Below are 19,036 nucleotides of genomic sequence, written 5' to 3' on the forward strand. Positions count from 1 at the left end.
CCACTTTCCAAATCACAATTCATTGCAAGAAAAAAAAATTGCCTCAATTCCCTTCTTGGTTCTTTCACCGATTACCATAAATCTGCGTCCCTCTGGTCATAGTTTCTTCACTTCTTCAGAACACTGCTACAAACCTCTCAAACTTCTTTGTCCAACAACCCTCTGCTATATTAGAAAGTGACAGTAAGAAATCTCACAACACTGGGGGTTAAAGTCCAGTTTATTTGTTTATTTAGAATCACGAGCTTTCGGAGTCTCGCTCCTTCCTCAGTTGAGTGCCTGTTGGACTTTAACCTGGTGTTGTGAGAATTCTTACTGTGTCAACCCCAGTCCAACGCTGGCATCTCCACACATTAGGAAGTGATTATGGTCATTATCCTACATGATTATCTTTCTGAGCTGTATCAATAGGAATGAACCTCCTTTGCTAAGGAAGCTAAAGGCAGATTAAGCTCACCAGGCTGCCCGTGGAGGCTATTTGTTTTTAATCAGATTGGTAACACGAGGCTACATTCCACAGAGCAGTGCAGTAAATTATAGCATCCTGCCCTCACCCAGAGATCAATAAACCCAGACAGGCACAAACCATTCAGATCTCTATCCCCCCATCTCTATCATTGTCACGCTGTTCGCTGGCAGCTTTCCGTCAGTTTCCCCCTCTCCCACAGTCCTTCCTCCATTTCACTCACGGTTCTGTGAAGTTTGTTTCTCCTTGTCGAAGGTGACTGTGGCTCTCTTGCTCCGTTGCTGAGTGACACTCGCTGGCTGCCTCCCTGATTTCACAATGTTTCCCCGCGAAGCTAGCTCATAGTGCAATGTGAAGTCACAGGTGCAGGTAGATTTCAGGGGAATCTGAGCTTCCTCCCCAACCTGGAACCACCAAAGCATGGCATGAGTTTGATTTTAAGATGAGGAGGCCTAGGCTTCTGAGTTGGTCATTGCCAGGATCCCAGCCAGGGTGGCATTGTCACAAGGGGCAGAAAGAGCCTCTAGCCCCAGTCTGGCCTGGGCTGGTTGGTCAGTTGCCCAGCAAAAAGGGTCACTAACAGCTTCACCATACTGAGCTCACTACTCAACTGAACCAGAGATCCCACTCCAGGTTACAGTCTGGTTAGAGGCAAGTTTATGACCTTCAGGTGAATTAAGATCAGAACGATTGGATTGAGAAGCTGATAAACATTTACAAACTAATTTAAGTTAATTAGTCACTGGTAGGCTTACATTAACACTGCAATGAAATTACTGTAAAAATCCACTAGTCGCCACACTCCGGCGTCTGTTTGGGTACACTGAGGGAGAATTTAGCATGGTCAAAGCATCTAACCAGCACGTCTTTCAGACTGCGGGAGGAAACCGGAACACCCGGAGGAAACCCACGCAGACATGGGGAGAACTTGCAAACTCCACACAGACTGACAATCACCAGAGGCTGGAATTGAATCTGGGTCCCTGGCACTATGAGGCAGCAGTGCTAGCCACTGTGCCGCCCCGTGGTATAATTTCAAAGTTTGTAAATGATACAAAACTCAAACATCGTAAGCAATAGACATTGGATTGTTGAAATGGGCAGACTTACAACAGATAAAATTTTACAGTTCCGACTGGACAAGGTGAGAAAGCTTTCGATTCAGAATATTGGATCCTTGTCTTTATTAAGAGAGTAAAAAATTATAAAAGCAAGGAGGTTATGCTCAATCTTTACAGATCATTGGTTCGGTCTCAGCTGAAGCATTGTGTTCAATTCTGGGATGGCATAGTAGGATGGATGTGGCGTCCATTTACTAGATGTGGAGATTTACTAGAATATTCCCAGGGATGAGAGACTTCAGTTAACATGGAGAGACTGGAGAAGCTGGGATTGTTCTCTTTGGAGCAGAGATAGTTAAGGGAAGAGACAGTTAAATCTCTAGAATTCTCTGCCTTTGAAGTGGTGGAGGCTACCTCACTGAATATATTTAAGTCACGGGTAGATAGGTTTCTGATAGACAGGGGAATTAAGGATTATGGGGAGAAAGCGGGAAAGTGGAACTGATCCACTTCAGATCAGCCGTGATCTTATTGAATGGCGGGGCAGACTGGAAAGGCTAGATGGCCTACTCCTGCTCCTATTTCTTATGTTTTTATATTCTTAAGATTTATAGAGGAGTTGAAAGTCATGTTAAGTTTTGATTGAGTAAATAAGGATGAACTATTTCAAGTGGTGGGAAGTTGGTCACCAGAGGGACACACATTTAATACAAATGCGAAAAGAACGGGAGTTTTTTTTTAAAACATAGTGAGATGTTGTGATCTGGGAGGGCAGCTGAAGCAGCTTCAGTAAGAACATTCAAAGAGAACTGGATAAATACTGGAAATGGAGAAACTTTCAGGAGTCTGGGGAAAGGAATTTCTTCCGCCAGAGAGTGGTGAATCTATGGAACTCTTTGCAGCGGAAAGCTGTGGAGGCCAGGGCATTGAGTGTTTTTAAGATAGAGATAGATAGGTTCTTGATTGATTAGGGGATCAGGGGTTATGGGGAAAAGGCAGGAGAATGGGGATGAGAAAAATATCAGCTTTGATTGAATGGTGGAGCAGACTTGATGGGCCGAGTGGCCTAATTCTGCTCCTTTGTCTGATGGTCTTATGGAAAGAACAGGGAACTGGTGGATGAATTGATCTTTCAAAGTGCTAGCACAGGCTGAAAGGCTGAATGGTCTCTTTCTGTGATGCAGAATTCTAGTATTAGAACTAAGCCGGTATTCCACAGGTTTAACCCTGCGGTTATCAGTGCCTGTTGCTGATTAGCTGCAGTGACTGTTCAATATGTTCAGATACTCTGTGCTCTGCTCAGATTCCAGTTATTGAGAATTTCCCAGAATAACTCCTCACCTTGAAGGCTCTATCAGGCCCCTGAAGCTGAATATGGCACTTGCTCGGTGAATACCAGCTGCTGATGGAGAGGTAACTGGGGAGATACTGGTCACCAGCTGGGGTCCCATTGATAGCAGTCACCTTAGTCTGAGGAACAGGGAGATCAGGAAGCAGTCTGAATAAGCTCAAAGAATCATTGCCATTTTTAAACATTGCCCACACCCACCCTCTCTGACACCAGGACTGGTGGAATGGGGTGACATTGGCCAGGAGGTTAAAGTTTCCACTCACCACACTCCCATCATCACTTTTAATATTTGTTCTGGGTATAGGATCATCACTGGCCAGGCCAGCATTTATTGCCCAGCCCCAAGTTGTCCTTGAGAAGGTGGTGGTGGTGTTCCCATGGGTCTGCTGGGAACACAAGGAGCAGCAATCAGCCATTTGGCCCATCCAGCCTGCTCCACTATTCAATGAGATCATGGTTGATCTAATTGTGGTTTCAGCTCCACTTTCCTGTCTGCCTCCACCACCACCCCACCCCCCCTCACCCATCCCACCCTCCAAACCCCCTACCCTCATGTCCCTTAGAATTACTCGTGTCCACTTTATTCACAATCGTCCAGTCCCAAAACAGGCAGGGAGGGACAAATGAGCTCATTCCTTCGTGACAGCCTGAAATCGGGTCATGCAGTGGGGAAAAGGCCCTCTGTTTTGAACACTGATTTCTGGTGATAGTGAACACACAGTCAGTCTCTTGGAGATTCATCGCTGTCTGCAAGTTCACATCTCACCAATCCCCTCTATGCTTCAGTGTGCATGGGTGTGTGTGCAAGTGCAAACACGTGTCTGTGTGTGCAAACATGTCTGTGTTATGTGTGCATGTGCAAACATATGTCTGTGTGTATCTGCGTGTGCAAACGTGTGTGAATGTGTGCATGTGCAAATACAAGTTTGTGTGTGCACATGTGCATGTCAGTGCATGTTGAGTTACTGTATGTTTTGTGTGAGTTGCACAATTTGCATGCGGCTTCACACTCTGACCTCATGCAGCCTCTCGGACACACACAGCAGCTCCCCTCACCTCCAGCCAGACATACTGGGCAGCAGTCGGAATGGACGGGATCTCAAACTCCACCCTGCTGTTTTCGGACACCAGCTCACTCGTGTACACGTTGTCCTTCGGAGTGAGCTCAGCTTTGATACGCACAGTGATACCATTCGCAGGACTTCCGTCTGGATACATCACCTCCACCTGGGAAAACAGCACAGCAAAGTAACCTGTTAGTCAAGGAGCACCGGAGTTGTCGGAGAGATTCCCACTCTCCATAACCCTCAGGTCTACCATATCTTTGATGGAGTGAAACATTCTGAGGAATTTCACCCGAGTTATCAAACTAAAAGTGACACTGAAGCTAAAAGGAGACATTCGGACAGGGGACCAAATGTGAATCTGAGTTCAGCAGATTGCGTTTGAATAAAAATACAACTAATTGCTCCATCAAAACAACCATAAAGTAAACAAAAGATGCAACTTTTGTCAATGATTTTAACTCCTCCCTGTCCCACCAACAGCTGTCAGAGAATGGGAGTCTTAGGAAATTATTGCAGAGATATGAAAATGTGTTACAGGGTTAATGGGTAAAGAATAGAGCAGTGGGATTAGCTTGGGGATTGACACAGGGCTATGGGGAGAGAGTGGGGCAGTGGGATTAGTTTGGGGGTTGATATAGGGCTATGGGGATGGAGCAGGGCAGTGGGAATAGTTTGGAATTGATTCAAGGCTATGGGAAGAGAGTGGGGCAGTGGGATTAGTTTGGGGATTGGTATAGCAAAAAGTCCCATAGCCATGAATGAAAACAGAATAAGTTTTCTTAAGTTTATTTATCAGTGTCATAAATAAGCTTATATTAACATCGCAATGAAGTTAGCGGGAAAATCCCCTAGTCGCCACAATATGGCATCCGTTCGGGAGAATTTAGCACGGCCAATACACCTAACCAGCACCTCTTTCGGACTGTGGGAGAAAACCGTAACACCCAGAGGAAATCACGCAGACACGGGAAGAATGTGCAGACTCCGCACAGACAAGGACACAAGCCTGGAATCGAACCCAGGTTCTTGGGGCAGCAGTGCTAACCACTGCGCCACCATGGTATAAATGTCAATGGATTTTCATCATCACTGATTGATTCCGACAATATTATCAAAGAATAGGAGGGAGGGAATTCCGCTTTGTTCCTGCTCATTATCGGATGTTATCTTCCTCACATGGGGTGGTCAGTGAAGGAAAGCAGTGGATGTAGCTGTCATGCCCCAGTCAGTCCAATAGTTGGTTGGGAGAGGAACAAAGGAAGGCTATTTGGGTGAAATTGTACCCCACAAGGTGACCAGGAAACAAGGGGTTAAAGCTGATGATGTCACTGAATCTCTGGTTAGATTTAATTGTGACTCCGGGGTTAAGAGGCTGCCTGAAATCTGTGACCAATCAACGTCATTTTTACACAGAGTTCGTTAATGGGTTAAATCTTTTCATTTCACTCCGGAGCTTTGTTCCCAATTTTACTTCATTCTGAATGAAACAAATCAGACAAGTCGTGTGCACAATAATGAGCAACGGCTCCAGGATCCTAACTCTGCCTCTGTGCTGAACACAGAATCATTACAAGTGCCAGTAATAAGCAGCTGTCAGTGGCATTACATTCAGTCAGGATCTGGCATCCTGCAAGGCTTCTGGTGTAATCAGTGTCCTGGCACTGGGAAAGCCTCCCTGTGAGCCAAAAAGTGCTGCTCAGTTTATCCAGACTTCAGGCTCCAGCACGACATCCCATCAATGAACAGAACCCCGTGTTGTAGCAGGGACAGAGGTAGGGGGGCATGCGGGGGATTATTTGTAATATTCTGGGCTGGAAAGTCAGTGCGGATCCAGCAAACACTGGGGAGATGACCAAGCAGAACTCGATGCAGGCAACAGAGTTTTGAAATATTGACAGAGGGGAGAATGTGGGAGGCCAGTTCACATTGAATAGCGAAGTTTAAATGTGAGAGTCATGGGCAAGATTTCCAAAAGGGCAGATTCTGGCAACATTATAGAGGTGGAGATATGTAGACTTCACCAGAAGCTCATCTCGAATACAGCATGTTGCTAAGACTGGTTCAGTCTCAGTCAGATGCCGGTGAGAGGGACACCATTAGTGGCTGGAGAACAGAATTTGTGATGGTTTGAGAAGACAAAGGGGTGGGATCTAATGCCCTCGCAGGAGGCACAGGGTGGGGTAGGGGCACTTCATCGAGTGGGAGGGTGTCAGGATAGTGCAGGCACTGTCTGTGTTGAAAGAGCTACAAGCGGTGTCCCCATTCCATCACTGACTGAGGCCATGAGTGAGAAAATAATGCCTGACTCAGGGCCTCAGTCCATCACCACTGGTAGTTAACCCAGCAGCAGACAGGAGGATCGACCACAAGCCAGGCTGTCTGTGAGTCCCAATGGGAGGGATCCCTCAATCTGGGGGGGGGGGGGGGGGGGGGGGGGGGAGGAGCCAGCCCCCATCTCCAGTGCTCAATCACGCATGCAGCCCTCCCTCTCCCCCACCATCACTTAGCTACTGCCTGCCTCTTACGGGGACCTTTGGCTCTGGGTAGCTGTATTATCAGCGAGGCTGCCAGTCAGTGGAGTTCTAACAGCCAGAAACTCTCAACAGATGGGAGTTCCATCCTTGGGAATCTCCTTCCCGGAGAATGCCCGGCACTGGCCTCCCCCGTGCCCGAGTCACACAAGGTGCAACAGGACTTCCCAAAAGGAGGTGACGAGGGACTTGCGTGGGCTGGGAGCAGGTGTGCCATAGTGGGATTATCACTCAACTAAGAATCCAAGGAACCTGGAGACCTCAAATCCCACCATGGCAAAGAAAAATCCCAAATTAAAATTCTAATGATAGCCACAAAACCAATGTTGAATGTTGTAAAAACCCACCTGGTTCACTAATGTCCTTTAAGGAAGGAAATCTGCCATCCTCACCTGGTTTGGTCTACATGTGACTCCAGAGTCATAGCAATGTGGTTGACCCTCAGCTGTCCACTGAAATAGTTGAGTGAGACATGCAGTTCATGAAAGAATAAAGAAGGCGGGACCCCCATCACCTCAACAAGATTCCACCCAATGGTTTCAGTCTTCCCCTAAATAATTGGAAGAAGTTTTTGCTGAATGTCAGACAAGCTGAGTTAGGAGTTGTTGAAAGAGGCGGTGATGAGGTACAGCTGGACACAGTCAGTGGATATGTGAAAGTTAACAATGTTGTTGAGGGGCAGAATGTAGATGAGAAATAAATGGGGCCAGGTCCATAGACAGATCCTTGGGGTTACCAGAGGTAATGGTGTGGGAGCAGGAAGAAAAGGGGCTGCTATGATTAGACGGATGGGAATGGAACAAGACAGCTGGGTGAGACTGGAGCGGCTTTGAAGAATGGTGTGATTAACAGTGTCAAAGTCTGCAAAAAGGTTGAACAGGACAAGAAGAGAAAGTCAGCCATATCGGATGTCCTTTGTTGGTGTTCGATGGAAATTGTGCACTGGGTCTGCGTGCCCTCTGACCTTGGCTTTGTAGGGAAGACCAGGTTTGAACTGCTTGCGAGTGTCCTTGGAATACTTGATGTCGATGAGCTGCTTGTGAACCGGAGTCGAGTCGTCAAAGGTGATCTGTTTACTGCCGTCAACACTCGTCACCGAGGCCCAGATGTTCACTGAACCTCGGAAATGATCTGGAACGTCAACTGGCATCATGGCCTTGGCACAAATGGGAAAAGAGGCCGACCCGTCAATCTGCGGAAAGCAAGAGTTCCAAAGTGAGACATTCTGGTAGGAAGAAGAATGAGGAGAAGCAACATAAACTAAACAGTACAATGTGAAGAGACAGTGAAGGAACAGAGAGACAAGAGGTAGATGTATTCAAATCTTAGGGGAAGCTCATTAAATAACACACAGAGATGCTTGGCTTTATTAATAGAGGCAGTGCATACAACTACACAGAAACCATAGGTTAGGCATCAGCTAGAATATGGTGTTAATTCTGGATACCACACTTTAGCAACTTTGCAGACTTTGCAGAGAGTGCAGAGAAGATTTATCAAAATGATGCCAGGGATTTCAGTTATTGTGGAAAATCTGGTAAAGAGCCAATTTACAGGCAATCAGGGTGGATCAATATAATGCAGGGTTCTGATAGGATCAATTAGGAGAAACTTTCTGCTGGCAGAATGTTTGATAACCAGGGAAGCAGATTTAAAATAATTGACAAAAAAAAAGTATTAGTCAAGACAGTTCTTTAAAAAACACTGAATTATGATCTGAAATGCATTGTCTGAACGGGCACTGGATGTAGATTCAATGACAGCTTTCAAAAGGGAGTGGAACTTTACATGAAAAAGTGCAGGGTTATCGGAAAGTGAAGCAATGTGGGCTCTCCCCTCAGGTTAGGACAGTGCAGAGGGATCTTTACTCTGTATCTAACCCAGTGCTGTACCTATCCTGGAAGAGTCTGATGGGGACAGCATTGAGGGATCTTTACTCTGTATCTAAACCCATGCTGTACCTGTCCTGGGGGTGTGTGATGGGGACAGTGTAGAGGAAGCTTTACTCTGAATCTAACCCCATGCTGTACCTGTCCTGGGAGTGTTTGATGGGGACAGTGTAGAGAGAGCTTTATTCTGTATCTAACCCCTAACCTGCGAGAGTATGATGGGGACGGTATGTAAAAGCTATTTATTCTGTGTCTAATGTGTTGTTGCTGCTCTGGGAGACTTGGGTAAATGCTGAAATGCAAAGCAATTCATTGAGAGACATTATCTTATCAGTAACTCCTGTCATAGTTGGAAAGCAGTAGTTCTTTACCTCCATGGTCTTCACCACTGGGTGTCCCACCTCATGTCGATAGTAACCCACTCCATTCACCGTCATGTTCACTGTCAATCGCCCCAACACCGGCTTCCCAAACATGTACCTGATAGAGACAGAGATCATGGAGTGATCCTGGTCACCCCGCCACCCCATCCCCAACACCCCACCCATCCCCAACACCCCCCCATTCCCCGCTATCCCCAACCCCAAACACCCCCCCCATCTCCAACCTCCATGCCACCCCATCCCCCACCTCCAATCCATAGGAACCTGTACGCTGATTGGAAAATCTCAGTCAGCCTCCAACAATTGGCTAACTGTCTGCCTGCTATTTGTTGGCAGGTAACCCTGCTGCCCATCCATCCTGTCTCAAGGGGGTGGGATGGAGCTGGGCAAATAGCTCACCAACTTACATCTTTAGCACCCGCCTGCCTTGGGCTCAAAGTCCAGCCCCATGTTTCAAGCTGATGATCTTACCTGGCATGGACGGTTCCTTCCTCACATTTGTTCAGGTCCTGGATATACCTGGGCGGATCAATGACCAATTCAAACTTCGGTAAAACTAGGTCAGAGATAAAGATGTTTGTTACAATCAGGTCAATACTCAGTTTCCATGGATATCCCCCGCCCACTCTAAGGGAATTTGTCCATTACTGACACTGGGAAATTATTGGAAAGGATTTTTCAAGACAGGATTTATTCCCACTTGGCACTAAGTAGACGTATTAGTGAGAGACAACATGATTTTGTGAAGGGGAGGTTGTGCCTCACGAGCTTGATTGAGTTTTTTGAGGAAGTGACAAAGATTATTTATGAGGGTAGGGCAGTGGATGTTGTCTACATGGACTTCAGTATAGCCTTTGACAAGGTCCCTCATGGCAGACTGATGCAGAAGGTGAAGTCGCATGGGATCAGAGGTGAGCTGGCAAGGTGGATACAAAACTGGTTTGGTCAGAGAAGACAGAGGGTAGCAGTGGAAGGGTGCGTTTCTGAACAGAGGGCTGTGACAAGTGGTGTTCCTCAGGGATCAGTGCTGGGACCTTTGCTGTTTGTAATATATATAAGTGATTTGGAGGAAAATGTAACTGGTCTGATTAGTAAGTTTGTAGACAACACAAAGGTTGGTGGACTTGCAGATAGTGATGAGGACCATCAGAGGATACGGCAGGACATAGATTAGTTGGAGTCTTGGGCAGAGAGATAGGAGACGGAGTTTAATCTGGACAAATGTGAGGTAATGCATTTTGGAAGGCCTAATACAGATAGGAAATATACAGTAAATGGCAGAACCCTTAAGAGTATTGATAGGCAAAGGGATCCAGGTGTACAGGTACACAGGTCACTGAAAGTGACAACGCAGGTAGAGAAGGTAGTCAAAAAGGCACAGGGCATGCCTGCCTTCATCAGCCGGGGCACTGAGTTTAAAAATTGGCAAGTCATGTTGCAGCTTCATAGCACCTTAATCAGACTACACTTGGAATATAATATTCAATTCTGGTCACCACACTACCAGGAGGATGTGGAGGCTTTGGAGAGGGTACAGAAAAGATTTACCAGGATGTTGCCTGGCATGGAAGGCATTAGCTACGAGGAGAGGTTGGGGAAACTTCGTTTGTTCTAACTTGAATGACGGAGGTTGAGGGGAGACGTGATAAAAGTCTACAAGATTATGAGAGGCATGGACAGAGTGGATAGTTTGAAGCTTTTTCCCAGGGTGGAAGAGTCAATTACTAGGGGGCATAGGTTTAAGGTATGAGGGGCAAGGTTTAAACGAGGTGTACAAGGCAGATTTTTTACACAGGTAGAAATGGATGCCTGGAACTCGTTGCCGGGGGAAGCAGTGGACATGGATACAATAGTGACTTTTAAAGGGCGTCTTGACAAGTACATGAATAGGATGGGAAAGAGGGATATGGCCCCGGAAGGTTTTAGTTCAGTCAGGCAGCATTGTCAGTGCAGGCCTGAGGGCTGAAGAGCCTGTTCCTGTGCTGTAATTTTCTTTGTTCTTTGATACTAGATTTTAATTCACCAGAAATCAGTCATACACAGAGAAGAAAGGCCCACTGCCCTTCACTCCCATTCCAGCTTTCTCCAAAACCTGGCAAACTCTTCCCTGTTAAGTATTTCTCCAATCCCTTTTGGAAGTTATTGTTGATTCCATGAGCTTTTGGGCACTGTCTTTCAGATCACAATTCGCTGTGCAAAATATTGTTTCCTCATGTCACCTTTGATTCTTTTGACAATCACCCTGAATGTGTTTATTCAATATCCAGGATTGGATGAGAAGGTACTTCCCCAAATTAAATATAGGGAAGATCGAAGCCACCATCGCCAATGCCCATCAGAAATTCCATTCCCCAGCTAGACTCCCCCCAACTCCCTGTCAACTAACTGAGCTGGAATGAGTTAGTTTACAAGCTGGTTGCTATGTAAACCCTAAGTTCAGCTTCCATCTCATAGTTGCACCATCACATCTCCCAGTTCTACCTGTTTCAGCTCATCTGCTGCTGAAACTCTCATTCACACCTTTGTTACATCGAGACTTGATTATTCCAACACAACACTGGCTGCTCAATGAGAAACCTCAGGGCATCCAAAATCGTCCTGCTTGTGTTCTAACTCGCACCAAATCCTGTTCAAGTCCCACTCAGGCACACGTTCACTCTCCAGTTTAAAACTCTGAGTCTTATTTCCAAATTCCCTTATCTTTGTAATCTCCTCCATCCCTTCAATCGTCAGAGATCTCTGCGCTCTTCCTCCGATCCACCTTCAGTAGTCAAGCCTTTAGTTCTGTGGGCCCAAAGTTCCGGAATTCCCTCCCCTAATTTCCCTAGTTCCCTTTCCTCCTTTAAGATGCTCTTAATACCCACGTCTACGACCAAATCATTGGTCACCTGTCCTAATATCGCAAAGAAAATTACAGCACAGGAACAGGCCCTTCAGCCCTCCAAGCCTGCACCATGCTCCCTGACTGAACTAAAATCCCGTACCCTTCCGGGCACCATATCCCTCTATTCCCATCCTATTCATGTTTTTGTCCAGATGTCGCTTAAAAGTCACTATCATATCCGCTTCCACTACCTCCCCTGGCAGCGAGTTGGAGGCACCCACCACCCTCTGTGTAAAAAACTTGCCTTGTACATCTCCTTTAAACCTTGGCCCTCGCACCTTAAACCTGTGCCTCCGAGTAATTGCCTCTTCCACCCTGGAGAAAATGCTTCTCTCTCCTTAAGTAACGGAGTGTCAGTGCTGTGAAGGATCATGGGATGTCAATTTGGGGGAGATTACAAAGATATCGGGGATGGAGGGAACCAGGTCACAGAGGGGTTTGAGAACAAGGATGAGGATTTTTAAATGAAGGCTTTTCTGGACTGGGAGTAAAGAAGGTGAGGGGTGAACAGAGCTTGGTTTGAGTTAGGATTCAGGCAAAAGAATTTCGGATGAGCTCAAAGCAGACGATATTGGAAAAATTGCAGGAAGTAGTGGCCAAACGGGACAAAGTTTGGGTTTGTGCAGAGAAGTCGTTCCCCAGGTGCACCCCGATGATACTCCCACACGCATGAGATTCTGGCAGCACTGGCCTATGGTTTAGTTCAAACTTCCCAGCTGGTGCCAGAGAATGGGTTAAAACTCCTTCCCCCTATCACCAACCGCACCTAGAGGGGCAATTCTAGAGCTTACAGTCCAGGCAGTGAGAGACACAGCTGCAAAAGGCGAGAGCGAGGGGTCAGAATTAGATGAATGTTGAGATCTCAAAGGCTTGTGGTGATTGTAGAGTTAGGGATGAGGTAAGGTCATGGAGGGACTTGCAAACAAGGATGAGAATTTTAAAAATTGAGCATCGTGCAAGAGAAGCAGCAAACTCTGTAACGGAGACAAACTCAGCCTGAATTGTAAACCAAAAGTCAACCAGGTGGCAGAGGAAGGAATTGGAGAGCTGAAAAGATTGATCAGAGATAAAGAAACAAGATTTTGTACAGTCGATCATTGGCTTTGCCACACAAGATTATATTGAGTGAGGAATTGGAATCAGGTCAACTACTACCCTCCAGTACATCACCCACCCTCTACCCATCAGACTCAGTTCAGCCTATCAGCAAGTACGTATCTCTCCCTGCTTTACAGCATTGAACTAACAGCATTTGGTTACCAGGCAACCCACTTTCAATGAATTAAAAACAGGCTCTGCCTCTTGGGCAATATCGCTGCCAAAATAACTAGGAGCTGATAGAGAAATGTTAAAGTTCTGTTTATCTTGGAGCTCTCAGCCTCAGTCAGCAGCAGCCACTGAGTCAGGAACTCCCTGCTCCATGTAACACTTCCTCACTGAACCATCAGCCGCAGCAACTTATCACACAACTCAATCCTATAGGAATCTCACACAACACACACTGATTAAACACACCCAGGGTCACCACCCAGAGGGTACAATCCCCTTCACCACACAGGCACTGGGCGACACATACTAAAGCCCATGGGGAAGTTGGGATAATTGCTTTGTTAGTTCAATGAACACTATAAGCAGGAGGGAGAGACGGCAGCAAAACAGAACATGTGCCACACTCACCATATCTCTGAACTTCAAAGGTTTTATTGTAGCTGTAACCCTGTAACTGTACGAAGATTATCCACTCTCCGAGCACTGGCTGCTCCGATAGGGGGAAAGTCATATTTACAATGCCTGAAACGGAGCAAAGATTTTGGATTATTTTTGGGGTGAGGGGGTTTGTTTGTATAACTCCCTGTTCCAGTAAGTCACAAAGCTGGGCATCCATCAGTTGTCCCACAGATGGCCATTCGTGCGCACACACACGCATGCACAAAATGTTGGCTTTGCTGATGTTCCCGCATCTTGTGACTGCATTAAAAACAAAAGATCGGATTCAAATCTAAGAAAAGAAGTGTCAAGTATAGACTGTTCCTCCAGCACCTGGTGCCCTGTTAGGGAGGGTGACATCGCTGGTGCTCCCGTGCCTGGTTGCTATCCGGTGACGGTGAGGGTTTAGGCAGAATAGAATAGCGATGCTACCCATGGTTGAACACCCCAGCACTTGGTTAGATACCAGAGAGTCTGTGTAACCCATCACATAGACAAATTCACTGCTCCCAAGAGGGGAGGGAGCCTGAAGGCAGTAACAGGAGGGGTTTAGTTTTTCAAGATGTGTTATGATGGGGAAAGCTGGTAACGATCCAGTTTTTAATTTGTTACTGGTTTTAATTTTATGGGAATGTCAGAGACGAGAAGCTCGAGACTCACCACAACACACTGGCTTCAGGTCATTCCATTGGATCATCCGAGACCCTCGGGGATCCTGAGAGGGAGAGGGAGAGAAAAAGACACACATACACTGGGAATGTCATTGAAACCGAGAGCAAGAGAAATGGAATCACAAACCGATTATCAAAAAACAATTCCTTATATTGCATCAAACATTTCACTGATCACATCCACTTCTGTGTCTGTGTGATTCCCCCACACAGTGATGGGGCAGGGGTCTGTGTCTGTGTGAATCCCCCACACGGGAATGTGACAGGGGTCTGTGACTGTGATTCCCCCACATGATGATAGGACAGGGGTCTGTGTCAGTGTGATTCCCCCGACCTGGTGAAGGGACAGGGGTCAGTGACTATGATTGCCTCACACAGGGATAGGATGTGGGTCTGTATGTAATTTCACTGTCACAGTCTGGATATCATTGCTTTACAGTAAGTATTGAATGACATGCAATAGAGTGGAATGTGGGTGGAAGATTGGAATCTGAGAGAGTGCAGCAAATTTGTTATCCGGTCTTTAACTGGAATCACTTGTTATCTATCCAGCACTGTGGCAAAAAGAGAGGGGGAGAACGCAGCGAGAGAGAGAGGGAGGGGGGGGGGGGGGGGGCGAGAGAGAGAGGGGGGGGGGGGGGCGAGAGAGAGAGGGGGGGGGGCGAGAGCGAGAGGGGGGGGCGAGAGCGAGAGAGGGGGGGCGAGAGCGAGAGGGGGGGGGGCGAGAGCGAGAGGGGGGGGCGAGAGCGAGAGAATGAAAGAGAGTCACACACACAGACAGATTAATTGACAGCAATGCTAAGGGTGACAGAGAGAAAATGCAAGAATGACAATGGGAAACAGATTCCCACTAAATGCACAACCCCAATGAGGGGATCATAACTATCGCGGAGTGACCCAGGCTTGATCCCTCTGCAGAGGCCTTGCGGAGTGAGTGTTGGCATGATGTTGTTGGTCTGATTCTCAGTGCAAGCTGGGTACTCACCACAATATACGCTTCGAGCTGCAAGAGAGAGAGAGAGAACAAAACCTGAATCAGGGGAATCGCTGAATGAGTTTCCTGAAAAATACCCAGGTTTACTCAGAAGACCAGCCCTGTCTCAGAAAGCTGAAAGAATCGATCCCCAAACCCACTGGGCCCACATAACCGGGGCTCAGCCCAACTCGCATTCACTCCCAAATACTCAACACACCAATCCAAACACATCTCATTTATCTTCCTGGAGGACAACAGCACAGTGAACATCTCTTTCCAAAGTCTCACCCACAGAATGTAAACACCTCCAACCATCGAGTGAAATATAAACATTAAGGGGACGAGTTAGTGCTGAGCTTTACTTTGCCCTATCTCCGGTCTCAGTAACAGTGACCGTGAAGTTATCAAAAGTCCAACTGGATGCCAGGTGCGATGTAGGGACCCACTCCGGGTCCATCTGTAACCCTAGGTGATTGATTTGTAAGCACCTCTCTGAAGTGACATGGTTGAATCTGCCACAAAGATTAACAACAGACCACAGCAGTAGCTCACCATCACTTCCTGAAGCACAATTAGGGATGAGCAAAACATTCCGGCCTTTCCAGCGATGCTCACATCCCAATAATGAAAAAAAAGCTATATTTGTTCAACATTATGACACCAAACTGTCATCAAAGTGATTGCCAAATGTCCACAAATCTAACAAGAACTGAAGGTTTCTATATTTATAAAAGTCCTGAACAAGACAGGAATTCTTAAATCATCTCCCAAACATGTATTGTGTGAGAAACCAGATGACAGTTGGAATGTGGCTTGGAGTGAGGCCCACCCTGGCTTCAGAGCTCAGTGTGGGCCTGGGGCAGTCTGTAAGAAGCCAGTACTTTAACCAGAAACACCTTCTTCCCAATCCTCTCAAGTTCAGAACTTCAATTAGTCTCCTGGATATTCAGCAACATCACCATGAGCAACACTCCAGACAATTCCAAAGGGCCCCTTCCACAACCCAAGTTAGGGAACGTGCTCCCATCAGCTTAAACTGACAGCACAGGTCAGTTCCCACCCATTCCGTGGATCAGGAGGCATAGTGGATGAGGGGGATAGAGCAAGAATTCCCAAAATCCAGCTGAACTCTGTTCCCCCCGTGTGAGGGAGTGGGAAAATCAGTCCAGGCTCAGTAGCAGAAAGGACCCGAGGGGCTGAATGGCCCATTGCTGCTCCTACTCCCAATTGCTATCTCTGATCGAGACTGGAAAGAGGACTGAAACAACATGAGGGAGGGGAGTTTGCGTGTGAGTGTACCTGGATCAGACTCACCTGAGAGTTTCCAAATGATAAAATAAACCAACAGTCACTAACTCATTTCAGAAAGACAACCAAACAAGAGCGCGAGTGAGGAGTCAGAGGTTTACAGCATGGAAACAGGCCTTCGGCCCAACTTGTCCATGCCACCCATTTTTTTAAAACCCCTAAACTAATCCCAATTGCCTGCATTTGGCCCATATCCCTCTATACCCATGTAACTGTCTAAATGCTTTTAAAAAGACAAAATTGTACCCACCACTTCTACCATCTCTGACAGTTTGTTCCAGACACTCACCATCCTCTGTGTGAAACAACTGCCCCTCTGGACACTTTTGTATCTCTCCCCTTTCACCTTAAATGTATGCCCTCTAGTTTTAGACTCCCCTACCTTTGGGAAAAGATATTGATTATCTAGCTGATCTATGCCCCTCATTATTTTATAGACCTCTATAAGATCACCCCATAGCCTCCTATGCTCCAGAGAAAAAAGTCCCAGTCTATCCAGCCTCTCCTTATAACTCAATCCATCAAGTCCCGGTAGCATCCTAACAAGTCTTTTCTATGCTCTTTTAGTTTAATAATATCCTTTCTATAAATAGGGTGACCAGAATTGCACACAGTATTCCAAGTATGGCCTTACCAATGTCTTGTACAACCTCAACAAGACATTCCAACTCCTGTATTCAATGATCTGACCAATGAAACCAAGCATGCCGAATGCCTTCTTCACCACTCAGTTCACCTGTGACTCTACTTTCAAGGAGTTATGAACTTGTACCTCTAGATCTCTTGTTCTGCAACTCTTCCCAACGCCCTAACATTAACTGAGTAAGTCCTGCCTTGGTTCAATCTACCAAAATGCATCACCTTATATTTATCTAAATTAAACTCCGTCTGCCATTCATCAACCCACTGGCCCAATTGATCAAGATCCCGTTGCAATTGGAGATAACTTTCTTCACTGTCGACTATGCCACCAATCTTAGTGTCATCTGCAAACTTACTAACCATGCTTCCTATATTCTCATACAAATCATTAACATAGATGACAAATAACAGTGGACCCAGCACTGATCCCTGAGGCACACCGCTGGTCACAGGCCTCCAGTTTGAAAAATAACTCACTACAATAACATAAGAACATAAGAAATAGGAGCAGGAGTAGGCCATCTAGCCCTTCGAGCCTGCCCCGCCATTCAATAAGATCACGGCTGATCTGTTGTGGCTCAGTTCCACTTTCCCGCCCTCTCCCCATAACCCTTAATCCCCTCTCTTATCAAAAACCCATCAACCCGCGTCTTAAAAATATTTAGCGAGGCAGCCTCCACTTCAACGGGCAGAGAATTCCAGAGATTCACCACCCTTTGAGTGAAGAAGTTCCTCCTCAACTCTGTTCTAAACCGCCCCCCCTTTATCTTGAGGCTGTGCCCCCTAGTCCTACTGTCTTTTTTGAGCAGGAAGAGTCTCTCCACCTCTATCCTATCCATCCCATTCATCATCTTATACATCTCAATGAGATCTCCCCTCATTCTTCTAAACTCTAACGAGTACAAGCCTAGTTTATTCAGCCTCTCCTCATAGCTCAACCCCCTCAACTCCGGTATCAGCCTTGTAAACCTCCTCTGCACTCCCTCCAAGGCCAAAATATCTTTGCGCAGGTGCAGCGCCCAAAACTGCACACAGTACTCCAGCTGCGGCCTCACCAATGCCCTATACAGCTGCAGCAAGACCTCCCTACTTTTATATTCAATCCCCCTTGCTATGAAGGCCAGCATCCCATTCGCCTTCCTGACCACCTGCTGCACCTGCAGGCTGGGTTTTTGCGACTCATGCACAAGGACCCCGAGATCCCTCTGCACCGTCGCCTGCTGCAGTTTTTCGCCACGTAAGTAATAGTCCTTCCTACCATTATTCCTACCAAAGTGGACCACCTCACACTTGCCAACATTAAATTCCATTTGCCATTTCCTGGCCCATTCGCCCAGCCTATCTAGATCCTTCTGCAGACTCTCCACACCCTCCGCACAATTTGCCATTCCCCCAATCTTGGTGTCATCAGCAATCACCCTCTGGCTTTTGTCAAGAAGCCAATTTTGTATCCATTTAGGTATCTCACCCTGGATCCAGTGAGATTTAATCTTACGCAACAACTACCATGTGGTACCTTGTCATAGGCCTTGTTAAAGTCCATGTAGACAACTCCAGCACAATTTGAAACAGTCAGGAAAATTTGGTGCAAGAAAGAGAACACAGAAAGGGGATCCAAGTGACATACAGTCCTGGGGCACAGGTACTGTCCCAGAACAGCAACTTACAGAGTTTGTCCCATCACTTGGGGGGAGGAAACCTCTCTGATCCAGGGGTTACTAAACAGTGAATGACAGCAGGAATCCTGGCATCCCCCTCATTGCTAGCACAGGGTTCTGACAATCCACTAGTTGCTGCCTTGTCTGCAACTGATGTGGAGATGCTGACGTTGGGCTGGGGTAAGCACAGTAAGAAGTCTCAGAACACCGGGTTAAAGTCCAACAAGTTTATTTGGTAGTAAAAGCTACTACCTTTCGGTGCGCCGCCCCTTCTTTTGGTATCTTGTCTGCACACTGAAAGTTAGTGGCTTTTGCTACCAAACGAACCTGTTGGACTTTAACCTCGTGTTGTGAGACTTCTTATTGTCTGCAACTGGTCAGAGATACTGCTTCCATAAGTCAACCTCGCTGACTTTAATCAATTCTAACGCTGAAAAAACAT

At 46.6% G+C, this 19,036-nt stretch overlaps 1 protein-coding gene across 2 annotated transcripts in view; it reads right to left on the reverse strand.

Moving 5' to 3' along the window:
• Positions 1 to 19,036, reverse strand: part of cpamd8 (C3 and PZP like alpha-2-macroglobulin domain containing 8) — a 126,329-nt gene that overhangs the window by 89,431 nt on the left and 17,862 nt on the right. For both annotated transcript variants that reach the window (XM_080213173.1, XM_080213172.1), the window contains exons 6-14: positions 14,996 to 15,013; positions 14,000 to 14,054; positions 13,310 to 13,423; positions 9,220 to 9,304; positions 8,737 to 8,845; positions 7,441 to 7,668; positions 3,935 to 4,105; positions 2,869 to 2,997; positions 690 to 870 (exon numbers count right to left, since the gene is read on the reverse strand). In XM_080213173.1, the coding sequence (XP_080069299.1) occupies positions 690 to 870; positions 2,869 to 2,997; positions 3,935 to 4,105; positions 7,441 to 7,668; positions 8,737 to 8,845; positions 9,220 to 9,304; positions 13,310 to 13,423; positions 14,000 to 14,054; positions 14,996 to 15,013 (1,090 nt within the window). The remainder of the gene's footprint in view (positions 1 to 689; positions 871 to 2,868; positions 2,998 to 3,934; positions 4,106 to 7,440; positions 7,669 to 8,736; positions 8,846 to 9,219; positions 9,305 to 13,309; positions 13,424 to 13,999; positions 14,055 to 14,995; positions 15,014 to 19,036) is intronic.

This window comes from Carcharhinus amblyrhynchos, chromosome 26 (genome assembly GCF_965287045.1).
Source record: "Carcharhinus amblyrhynchos chromosome 26, sCarAmb.v2.hapA, whole genome shotgun sequence".
Lineage (NCBI taxonomy): Eukaryota > Metazoa > Chordata > Chondrichthyes > Carcharhiniformes > Carcharhinidae > Carcharhinus > Carcharhinus amblyrhynchos.